Genomic DNA, 13,035 nt, shown 5'->3' on the forward strand with positions numbered 1-13,035 from the left:
TGTGGAGGTGGCATGTCACCTGCCTGATTCCATGGAAATAGAAAGTTAAAATAAGGGATGCATCCGATCTGCTTCCAAAATATCGGTTTAGCTGATATCCTGCTTGGGCTTAAAAATGAATGTAATAAGACTATTTACTGGTTGTAGTTGGCACAGAAAGTCTCATATAATGATTGAATTTTTAATTGCACAAAGCTGTTCAGCAGTTACTTGTGGGACAAATAACAACTAAGCAACACATTTGGATCAGTTCTGTCAGACTGTATTTTTGTTTAAAAGAAATAAATGCTGTTTTCAGTCTCCACACTGGTAATGGTCGATATCAGGGATCGGCTGATACTGAAAAAGCTGGACCGGTACATCCCTAGTTAAAGCCATACTTCAGAGCATTGTTCATGGATATAGATGTTTTATGCCATACTGCGGAAGATTATAGCTAAAGAAACAACATTTCTATGGAAACAAGCAAGAGGAAACCCTCCTTCTGGCCAAATAGGAGTCAGGTTTGTGGAAATGCAAGTCCGCTCAGAGTAAGAGGTTTTTCAGTGCAATAAACAGAATAGAAGAAAAAACATGCTTTTATGTCAGTCTATTTTTGGCTAAAACATTACATACTGTGGCTTTAAAGATGTTATTGATAATAAGATGAAAATTATAATGTGCATAGCTGAATTAATAGGTAGCTCATCTAGTCACACAGTCAAATATTAATGTTCTGAACTGGATGCTAAGGGGATGGCAATCAAAACAACATCTGGTACCATTTGTGGTTCTTATTTTCATAAACAAACCTCCCGAGGCCTTGTGACAATGTCTACATTTCAGAACGCTCTCAAGTCCCATTTCCAATTTACAAAGCCATAAGCACTCTATTAGATTTCCTCATATGAACCCCACGAGCACACAGCTAAATCCAATCAGGACGACAATTACCAACCAGGCCTGCACCGCGACCACAGACCACCACACATCCCACTGTTTACATACTACTTACAGTCTACTAGGGTTTTCAAAAGTATCAAAAATCAGATACTAATCGATACTAAAACTATTGAAACTAGATACTCTTATGAGCAAGAATCAGTACTAAAAAGAAATGAACCTTTCCTGAACAGTCTGAGAATGCATTATACTTTCAAAAAAATGTAAACTTTGTGTTGTTGCAATAAGTTTCTTGTGATATAGATTATTGCTTCAGCCAGTATTGCAATATCGAAATTTTTGCGATGTATTGTGCATCCCTACTCTACACACAACTTCCTGTTTATATATGTAATACATTTGAAATAGAGGTGCTTCTTAAGCTACTCACATTGATTTATTCATACATTTTGTTTGTGAGTTTTTAATCATGTCATAGTGGTGTTTCCTCATCTAAACATGTCTAGAGTTTAGCTTTAGTTTGAGAATACCTGCATAATAGGCTTGACACAATAGTTATTTCATTGTTTAACAAATAATACATGGGACTGTATTTTGGGGAACATCTACGACATCAACTCATTAAAGGACCAATAGTACGCTATTTTCTGATCTACGTTACAGTGTTGTTTCCTCAACACAAAAATACCTGGATTTGTGTTTTGTTACATTCACACATACCAGTATTTAACAAACAAACCCTGCATATTTAGGCGGAGTTCTTTTAAACAGAAAACACTCTGTTCCAACTTGTGATGTCATGGGGTAATACAGGAAGTGCTCCACTGTGTTTTTAAACTCCATACACCTTCACTAGAATCATTTGAATGATTTCAGCTCTGGATTTGGTGATCTCTACTGAACAAAAGGTAAAAGGAGCTGTTAACTTTTGTCCGTCTCTGTTCATATTTCAGTCTTTTTGTCAATTCTTATGGCCACTTTTAAAATCTGAACTTTGAACAGAATCCTACTATTCTACTATTATCTAAATTTTTATCATGATAGGCCTTCCTGCAATCTGAGCCTTTATTACCTGTGTTTAGTGTCACCGTGATGTCATTCAAAAATACTAAAATGCAACAATTACACGTATGATGGATTAATTTACAGTACATGTGAACGGACTCGTGACTCTATCTAGTGGTAAAAAGAATAACTGTGGTCAGGGCTGAACGATTTCGAAAAGATATCGAATTGCGATTTTTCTGACAAGACTTGCAATTAGATTTATGATTTAGTAAAAAAATTCGGTTCAGAAATCACATTTTAAACACATCCAGGAAAACTGAAAGAAATACTGAAATATGAACTGACAAACTAAAATAAGAATCACATTTCAGAACATGTTTGTACTGATCTAAACTACAGGGTTAGCCATTTTAATGCAGAATAAGACTGGATATTTTGTTGTTTGTGGAGGAAATAATGGTACTTCAAAAATTAACACAGAAATCAGCAGATATTACAGCATGGGTTCAAATCCAAACCTGTTCTGTCTCAATCCACTGTCTTATTACACTAGAGCCTTGTAAAGCAAAGCATTAAGAATAAAGTACACAGTATGCCTACTATGGCTGCGAGACACAGTGGTCCCTCGTGTTACGTTTTAAAAATAAGCCGCAATAGGCAAAATCTGCGAAAGCTTTATTTTTTACAATTATTATATATGTTTTAAGGCTGTAAAACCCCTCACCACACTCTTTATACACTTCTCACACAGGCATTAACATTTTCTCACATTTCTCTCAAACACTCTCAAAGTTCAAGCCTTCGTAGATTAAAAAAATAAATAAATAAGCACAGTATTACAGAATGAAACCAAAGACTATACCGTACTGTAAATAAAAATGACAGTTTTTAGAAATACTGTAACAAATTTCATTTTAATGATCAACCTATGAGGTGGGGCACATCAGAAATTATTAATAGTGTCAAGATCTCAGTCTGCCCAGTGTTTTGGTGCTGTCTTTCCCCCTCCCCTCTGTGTTGGAGGCTGGAGCTAGCTGCACCTGGGGAGGACAAAGGGACCGAGGACGTGACACTCAGCGGCAGATCGTCCACATATCCTCTGCTGTACTCTGCTTGGCTCAGTCTAGTTTTTGCATTTATGTCCTTGATACTCAGTTGGCTATTTTTTGTTCTTCATCAGATCCTTCTCAGTGGAAGTGTGCAGCGCCTCCGTCTCCGACCCAGCTCTCCACGACCAGTACGAACACCTCAGCCTCCGACCCAATTCGCCGGTACGGACTTCCCAGCCACTGACCCCGCTACCCACGACCAGCTCGAAGACTACAGCATACAACACCGCTCTCAACTGTCTGCGGCGTTAACCTTCATTTGCATTCCTGTGTCTGTAAATTTTATTTTATTTTTATTTATCTTTATTTATACAGGGGGACCCAATGAGAGAACTTGGGCTCTCTTTTTCATGGGTGCCCTGTTTAAAATATAACACAAACCCAAAAAACAATCAAAACAAATAAGTCCATATAAAACATCAATAACAAGTGCAGGTGTGTGTATAAAAGTTTGTTATCAGATTATTAAATTGCAATTGTGTCACCAACGTGTCCAGTTTTGCTTTTCCTTGGAGCATATTCTATTTTTGTGAAGCAAAACAGCTAAAAGCCTCTTTCCCATCTCAGTTCTGGTGCGGCTCGTCCTTAGCCTTATGCAGTCATGTGATCTGGTGTTAAATGTTCCAGTATCATTAATTAACAAACAGGTGAGGTATTCTGGCAGTTTTTGAAGTAGTCCCTTATAGATAAACTTAATGCAGTGCTGTTCTCTTCTAACAGACAGTGATGGCCAAACCCACTTTTTCATAGAGCGTACAGTGATGAGTTACAAATCCATCACCTGTAATAAAACGAAGGGCCGAGTGAAATAGTGGATCCAATGGTTTCAAAGCAGAGGCTGAAGTCTGCACATACACCACATCCCCATAATCCAATACGGACAGGAAGGTTGCTTGCACTATTTCTTTTCTGTAACTCATTGGGATACAATATTTGTAGCTGTAATAAAATGATAATTTAGATTTTAAACTGTTACATAAATAAACTTTATTTAAACCTTTTCCCCGAGTCTGAATCTTTGGTCCCCCGTAAGTCGTTACAACAAATAGTGACTCACAGTTCCTCTGACTGCGCCTTTTCGTCCTGGTGCTGCTGCGCTGTAGTGTCTTTTTTCGAGTGAAGAACATAGTTAGTCTCCGTGCAGAGAAACCAAATCCAAAGTGTTTCTGAAATTTCTCAAACCATTCCTTGCTGGCATTAAATGGGCTTGGTACTGTGTGAAAAGGACTCGTCGATGGCCTGGGCCTGGGTCATGAATGTCATCGCTGTCAGCAAAGGTTTCATAAAGTGTTTTAGCTTTTGCGCAGATGATGTTGGTATCCAGCGTAATGTTCTTTTTCAATGCTGTATCCAAATTTCCAAACAAACCAAATGTTCAGATATTTCAATTTCCAGCTGATTGTCCTTGATACACAAAGGCAAAATGTTTTTCAATCTAATCTAATTAGACCAAATTCAGTTATTCAGCTGAGAGGCCTTGAACTAAATAAGGTTTGGGGATTTTTGTTATTCATAGAGCTGTAATAATCGCCATCTATTCTCTCGAAATGTCCTGAAGTTTTCTATTGATAAAATTCAAAAGATTGAAGAATTTGAAGATTTCTTCTTATTGGTTACCCAGAACTGGAGCAAAGGACTGTGGTCTAGAGCTGCACCATATATGGCAATCAAATCGAAATCGCAATTTGAGCAATTATCAAATCACCAAGGCTACAATTATTTAGATTAAAGAATGTCCTCTACTAAGAAAAGGTGATCCTGTCTTTACTGAAGAATCCTGTTGTACCTGTAGTTTGGACCTCTACAAACATGTTCTGATATGTATGGGATTCTTTTATCAGTTTATCAGTTCATATTTCAGTCTAGGGTTGTCAAAAGCATCTAAAGTCAGGTACTAAACAAGACTAAAACTAGTATTGAAACTAGATACACATTTGAGCAGGTATCGATACTAAAAAGTCATACTCACAGGACAAAAATGAACCTTTTCTGTATATCTTTAGAATGATCCTGAGTTGCATCAGAACAAGTATAGGACCACATAGACTAGTATACACCCATGGACAACTATGGAACCTGCCTGGACGACTGAGGGATTACAGATTTAAGGCCACATGGTAATATAAAAGAAAGTATTGCTATTTAATGTTGTAAATCATATTATATTGTTTAAAGACTGTTTTTATTATCATTGTGGTATCGGGATCAGTATCAAGTCTATTCCTTAGTATCAAAATCAAGTTTTTAGTATAGTGACACTATTTCAGTCTTCTTTCAACTCATGTTTCTAGAGTTATTTAAAACGAGAACTCTGAACAGAGTCCAATTTTTAAAATGTATATCCCAAATCTTGCAAGAAAATTTTTTTTTTTTTCAAAATCATGCAACCGTTTAACTTTTAACATTGTGATATAATAATTACAGATCTATCAATATCAGTTTTTTTTGTTGTTGTTGTCGTTTACATGGCCGATACCGATAACGATTGTTCAGATCTGTTGATAGTTTTGGGCTGGTTTGTAGGGTTGATTTTGATCATTTCCCCAAAATATTTAATCATGATTAATTACAAACTCATCCACAGCCCTCTTTTACTACAAACTGCATTAGAGCTGTGTAGCCACATTTTGTGCTGTAACCTCTTTGTATTACAGTGTTCATATAAGGCTTAATGCATAACTTGAGGCAGCTGGTCAGCCCAAACTGAATATCGGCCTCTGTTGGAGTTATTTGCACTTTTTAGAGCATCGACTATCAGTCTTATATCAGCCGCATATATCGGCCAAACGATATATCGGTCTAACTCTAATAATAATGGCAATTTTCTGACACCCCACTGTTCATAAATAGTCCAGTTAATTGTGTTGTTGCATTAGGTGAGATTACAGAGGACAGATGAGGTCCAGATTTAGCCCTGTTCCGTCCTGTGGTCTAGTGTTGTCACAATACTAAAATTTCTACTTAATACTTGATTCCGATAATATGATGATAAAAACACTTTTTTTTTTTAGACACTAGAATGTAATTTTAACAATACATGCTTGTACTTTCTTTTATATTACCAGTGTGGCCTTATATTTGTGTAATCCCTCAGTCGTCCAGGTAGGTTCCATAGTGGTTCATGGGCGTATACTAGTGTACCTGGTCTTATACTTGTTCTGATGCAGCTCAAGATCATTCTAAAGATATTCAGTAAAGGTTCATTCAGATACTTTTGGCAACCCTAGTGAAGTCAGTGCATCTTTCACTTTGGTGGAACATGGCCAAATGCGGTGAATATTGCGGTGAATATTGGCTATAACCTGCAGCTCAGTTGTCAGTTACATGAGAGTATTGAACCTGAGAATTATAGTAATAATAATACATTGTATTTATAAGGAACCTTTCCAGACAATCAAGGTCATCTTACAACAATAAACAAATACAAAAGTATTACTGCAGAACAAAGAGACCTGTCCAACAAGTCTGCACAGCTCTGCTCACGCTGGGAGCTTCAGTCAGTCAAAGAAGGTCACATGAGATGTAATTTACACTGAGAATCAGTGTAAATTATTGTAAAGAAAATCCTGCTTCCTCTTTGCAACCTTCAGATTAGGGTTGTCAAAAGTATTGGAAATCAGATACTATTCGATACTAAAACTAGTATCAAAACTAGATACTCGTTTGAGCAGTTATTGATACTAAAAAGTCACATTGACAGGACAGAAATGAACATTTCCTGAATAGCTTTAGAATGATCTTGAGCTGTATCAGAAGAAATATAAGACACATAGACTAGTATACACACATGGACCACTATGGAACCTACTGGACGACTGAGGGTTACACAGATATAAAGCCACATGGTAATATAAACAAAAATGCATTGATTTAATGCTGAAAATCACATTCTATTGTCTAAATAAAGAGTGTTTTTAAATATCATCGTGTTATTGGCATCAGTATTGAGTATTGAGTCTATTCCTTAGTATTGAAATCAAGAGAAATCCAGAATTACTGAAACGTGGGAAAATTCATCAAAACACATCTCACATGTTTCCATAAACTGCTCACTTTCACTCAAACGTATTGTCTTCTATTACATAAGACACCAACTTCATTTGCTCCTAAAACATAGTTCATTTTCCTTTAGCCCAATAGATCGCTGACACACATTTCTTTTGCACTCTGAAGCTTAAGGTGGCCAGTGCCCAGTAAGCCTTATAGTGACAAAGGATAAACATAGACTACAATAACAAAGCCAAAATTAATAGAGAACTAGACAGCAACAGCAAATATGCCAATGGTCAACCTGAACCAACACGGCTTAAACTATCCATAGACAGGGGCTGTCCATCTGGGCTCAAATGGCCCAACTAGAATCTTTTACTGTAAATATAAGTAATTCTACCACTAACACCTCAATAACATCACAATGCATTTGGTACAGACCTAAAATGATTGCTCAAAGCCTTATTCGAGGTATGGCAGCTCTGTCAAAACTGTGTATCCATCTGAATAATCCATGGTGTTGACCACCAATCTGTGGTCCTCCCCTTCAAATATGTTCTATATAGCTGAACACCCCTGCCATAGACCAACCAACAAATAGACCAAAGAGCACTGGAGAAGGTCAGGAAACGACAGGAACAACACCATCTTCATCAGTCACAATTACACTGTACAGTAATAACACAGTAATAACAGTGCAATGGACGCATGTGTAATTAATGCATTATTGTGTCCTTGAGCAAGACACTCATTTAGTGTTTGCAGATATGATGTATCCTGTATGTCCGTGCCTGATAAAACGGCTACTAACAAAAATCCTTTGGAATAAAAGGAAACTTATGCTTGATTGGTTAAACTAGGAGTTGAAATACATTAAAAACAATCAGTTAAATAGTGGCATTGTAATTATGTCATAAAGTTTGTATAAATGAGCCCAGCAGCGGCAGCCCGTGGAGCTGTGGATCTGGCCCTGTTGGATTAGAGCGTGCAGAGGAGCGACAGTCCAAACCCAAAGTGCTCCGTCCGCGGTGTACACAGCGCGCTGTCAGGACCACGCACGCCCCTTTACCTCCACGCAGAGCCCCGGAGCCGCCCCGGAGTTTCCGCGGAGCTGTGGTCGTGTGTGTGTCCGCTGTTCGCTGTCACAGAGCGGGCAGAAGGCTCCTCCAGCTGGCAGGAAGAGTCGTTTGTTATTGTTTACCTCCTCCTCCTCCTCCTCAGTGGAGCCTGTCATGTCGGAGCGAGGTGCACGGCGCTAAGCTCGTGCTGTGGCGGGACTCACCCGGGCCTGGCGCGTGATGCTCAGGTCCTTCATCACCTCCTCGAAGGCGGCCGTCTCCTCCGCCTGCTTCTGGTTGTGCAGGGCGATTTTCTCGCTGAATTTCCTCGGATTGTTCGAAGTCGCCATGTTTCGCCGCTCTGCTCGGTGTTGCTTCGGTGGACGTTGTCAAGGCGCGCGCTTCACGTGCTGTTCACTTCCGGTTTCAGCAAAGTTTGTAAAATAGATCTATATTTTTAGCTTCTGTTTTCATTATGCTGAAATTCAAGTAATTTCGTCCATACATAACTCCTTATAGGCTGCATTTAACCTTAGATTTATACAATATTTAGATGTTATGTGCGTGTATGTGGCTTTTTGAATTTGTTTGCAAAGTAAGGTTAGTAATTAAGGCTGTATTTCATATTTCGTTGAACTATGCCATTTATGCAAACAATATGTAAACTAAGCATTATTCATGATAAGCGTTATTTTGTTTGGCTTATCCATTTTCCCACATCGCTCAAAGCACGTCTCTTATTTTGAAAAGCCCATGGGTACTTCCTGTGCGCCTTGGAGATGCTTGACCAAAGCGGTGCGTGTTCACGACGCTGCGCGGGCGTGAGGTGGAGGCGCACATCTGGACTGCAACAACCGCATTCAACTTGTGTCCAGGGCTCATCTCCTCAGCCTGAACAACCAACCAGGACAACACCGCCTCCTGTCCTGGATGTCCTTGGTTTGGTCTCCATAAAACTTTAATTGTAGTTAATTTTAGGGTTGTCAAAAGTATTGAAAATCAGAAACTAATCAATGCTAAAACTAGTATCGAAACTAGACAGTTATTTGAGCATGTATCGATACTAACAAAGTCACTGTCACTGATCAGAAATTAACCTTTCCTGAATATCTTTAGAATGATCTTGAGCTGTACCATGACAAGTATAAGACACATAGACAAATATACACACATGGGCCACTATGGAACCTACCTGGACGACTGAGGGATTACACAGATATAAGGCCACATGGTAATATAAAAGAAAGTACTATGATTTAATGTTGAAAATCGCATTTTATTGTCTGAGGAATTAGTGTTTTATTAAATTATCGTCATGGTGTCAGAATTGGTAGAGTCTATTCCTTGAAATTTTAGTATTGTGACTGACAACACTAGAGCTGGTCAAAAACAGGATAAATTATACTAAATACCCAGTTAGGTAAATGTTTTGTTTCTCAAGTTTAGCTCACTTGTTTTTGAGCTTGCTCCAATCCATCCAACAGGTGGAGCTGTGGAGCCATGCAGGGCAGTAGCAGAAAGCCTAAAGTAGTGTAGGTGACATAGTGAATATTTATACATCTACAGAATAGGCCTCCTCTATTGATATTTTTCAGCTAATATCGTCAACATTTCCTGGGGTTGTGATGCAAATTGCCTTTAAATTTTGGATGTAAGTTTACGTGTTGATGACATAGGTAGAGGGATTCTGTATTTAGGATTCACTGCTACCTTCTGTATATTTGTACCTTCTGTATTTTTGCACCTTCTGTATTTTTGTACCTTCTGTATTTTTGTACTTTTTAACTTCTTTTCCACCAATTGTTACTGAACTGATGTAAAATTGAGCAAAGCTATTATCCCACCAAACCAAATTAGAAAAACACGAAAACCTTTCATATCTACCAGTACTTTAATCACTCATAATAGAAAATAATAGGCCTAGGCTGCAATAACGGCTTGTTATATAATTTTTTTATTTATCTTTATTTATACAGGGGGACCCAATGAGAGAACTTGGGCTCTCTTTTTCATGGGTGCCCTGTTTAAAATACAACACAAACCCAAAAAACAATCAAAACAAATAAGTCCATATAAAACATCAATAACAAGTGCAGGTGTGTGTATAAAAGTTTGTTATCAGATTATTAAATTGCAATTGTGTCACCAACGTGTCCAGTTTTGCTTTTCCTTGGAGCATATTCTATTTTTGTGAAAAACAGAAAAACAGCTAAAAGCCTCTTTCCTATCTCAGTTCTGGTGTGGCTCGTCCTTAGCCTTATGCAGTCATGTGATCTGGTGTTAAATGTTCCAGTATCATTAATTAACAAACAGGTGAGGTATTCTGGCAGTTTTTGAAGTAGTCCCTTATAGATAAACTTAATGCAGTGCTGTTCTCTTCTAACAGACAGTGATGGCCAAACCCACTTTTTCATAGAGAAAACAGTGATGAGTTACAAATCCATCACCTGTAATAAAACGAAGGGCCGAGTGAAATAGTGGATCCAATGGTTTCAAAGCAGAGGCTGAAGTCTGCACATACACCACATCCCCATAATCCAATACGGACAGGAAGGTTGCTTGCACTATTTCTTTTCTGTAACTCATTGGGATACAATATTTGTTTCTGTAATAAAATGATCATTTAGATTTTAAGCTATTACATAATTCTGAGATATGTTTTTTAAAGGACACGTTTTCATCAAGCCAAAACCCAAGATATTTATAAGTGTCGACTCTTTCAATGGATGTACCATTTAGCATGTAAAGGTTTGTAGCTTGCATGTTACTGAAATGTTTTTTTAGAAAAAATCATATACTTAGTTTTACTTGCATTCAAAAACAGCTTAAGATTTATGAGGGAGTTTTGGATTTCATTAAAATCTTGCTGCAGGTTTAAAAGTGCCTGATCAGCAGAAGGAGCAGTTGCATACAAAACAGCATCATCTGCATATAAATGTATGTGGCTTTCTTTTAAATTGTGACCAATAGAATTAATAAAAATAGTAAAAAGTAGGGGGCTTAAAATTGAGCCTTGGGGCACTCCTTTACTTAAAGTTAAAAAATCAGATTTAAAACCATCGGCTACTACTGCCTGGGTTCTTTTTGAAAGATAATTTTGGAACCAATTACATTTAGCATTGTCAAATCCAATCTGCTTCAGACGGTTCAGGAGGACTCCATGATCCACTGAATCGAACGCTTTAGTTAAATCAATAAACAGAGCTACACAATCTTGTTTATCATCAAGGGCTGAGAAAATGTCATTTAAAACTTTTGTGGTTGCTGTGACAGTACTATGCCCTTTTCTGAAACCCCACTGATAAGACTTCAAAATGGAGAAATTGTTTAAATAACCTGTAACTTGATTTGAAACTAACTTTTCTGAAACTTTTGCAAGACAAGGTAATTTAGATATTGGCCGGAAATTATTTACATTTTTAGTTGTCCCACCTTTATGTAAAGGCAAAACATGTGCTGTTTTCCATAATTCCGGTATAATTGCCATTTGAATTGACAAATAAAAAATATGTAAAAGAGGTTGAATTAAATATGGGGCAGCTAATAAAAGAAGTTTTGGATCGAGATCGCCAGCTCCCGTGGACTTCTTTGGGTCTATGGAGCAGAGAGCATTTAAGACCTCCATGTAACTGAAAGGTCTTAAAGAAAAAATGTAGTTATCTGTCCGAGGTTCAGATTCAACATAATCAACATCAGAAGGACCATCATTGTTCAACATATCACATGCAGAGATAAAATGTCTATTGATATTAAAATAGATTAATATTAAAATAGAGAGTGCTGACCTTAGCAAAAACACAAGCAGAAACAGAGCCAGCACAAACTGAAACTAACTCTCACTTCACTTTGACTCTCGGTGATATTTTTGTTACCTGCCTATTGTCCCTGAACCACAGTTAAACAAAACGAGCAGAAGATGTAAGCTTAAAAAAACATGACACATTTGAAACCATTTCCCCAATATTATCAAACTTTTACAACAATAATAGAGCAACCAGTACAGCCAAATGATTTATATGCAATTAATAGTTTTATAAACTTAGGCACTAACTGTTAACCTCTTGTCCCAGCAGGGTTGTTGTTGCAAATAAGGTAGTGAAGGGGCGAGTGTACCTTCCAGAGCTTTTACTTTGATTGAATCTTTATTTAACCAGGATCTTCCCACTGAGATTTGGAATCTCATTTTCAGGACAAACCTGGGCCCAAGAGAGCCTGTTGTGCATGTTTTTAGTGACACAGGAAAGCAGATGGCATTAAACTGGTCTATATCCCCACAGTGACAAGCAACTGATGGTACCAGGCCAAGTTACAGGTCAAATCTGTGGAGAGGCGAGTTTGCTCACAGTCAGATTGCATGTTCTTCCAGGTATTTTGAACAATAAAAACACTCATATTGAAGTTTAATTCTGAAAAAAAGCATGCACCGAGTCAAGCTAAGCTCATTCACTGACAAATTTGTAATTCCTTTAAAGGTGGACAATCCCCTGTTTGTTTCCATGCATGTTTGCCTCGAATGTTCCACATTATGGCATTAAACGTATCTATCTCCATGGAGACAAGCATTTTAGGCTGAACCATAACATCTCCATGGATCTAACTACACCTTTAAGTATTCCTAAACCTGCCTGAGTGACACTGTAGAGTGCTCTATCAAAGCTGTGTGTTGAGCCTCTTCCTGTATGAGGGCGTATGAACAGAAGTGAGATTTGATCCTCCATGTTTGTGTGTCTCATCTGACTTTTCACCAGCACAACTCACTCTGCCTTCCTCATTTTGAGCTGTCTCTTTTTCCACATATTTACACCAAACAGGCATATGCATAGACTGTATTGCAGAAAAACAGATTTTGTTCCCCTATGATCCATCTGCATATTTACATATTTTAAATCAAAATTGCTTTCAGAATGAGAATAGCATGACACACACACTCTTTTTCACACATAAGCCACAGCTGTATACATTAGGCCTATTTATGCATTTTTTCTTAT

At 37.8% G+C, this 13,035-nt stretch overlaps 1 protein-coding gene across 1 annotated transcript in view; it reads right to left on the reverse strand.

The window, feature by feature from the left end:
* crtc1a (CREB regulated transcription coactivator 1a) overlaps positions 1-8,419 on the reverse strand; it is a 36,231-nt gene extending 27,812 nt beyond the window's left edge. The window contains exon 1 of the mRNA XM_055228373.1: positions 8,272-8,419. Within this exon, the coding sequence (XP_055084348.1) occupies positions 8,272-8,397 (126 nt within the window). The 5' untranslated portion in view covers positions 8,398-8,419. The remainder of the gene's footprint in view (positions 1-8,271) is intronic.
* Between the last annotated feature and the right edge of the window lie 4,616 nt (positions 8,420-13,035).

Source organism: Periophthalmus magnuspinnatus, chromosome 17, assembly GCF_009829125.3.
Source record: "Periophthalmus magnuspinnatus isolate fPerMag1 chromosome 17, fPerMag1.2.pri, whole genome shotgun sequence".
NCBI classification, from domain to species: domain Eukaryota; kingdom Metazoa; phylum Chordata; class Actinopteri; order Gobiiformes; family Gobiidae; genus Periophthalmus; species Periophthalmus magnuspinnatus.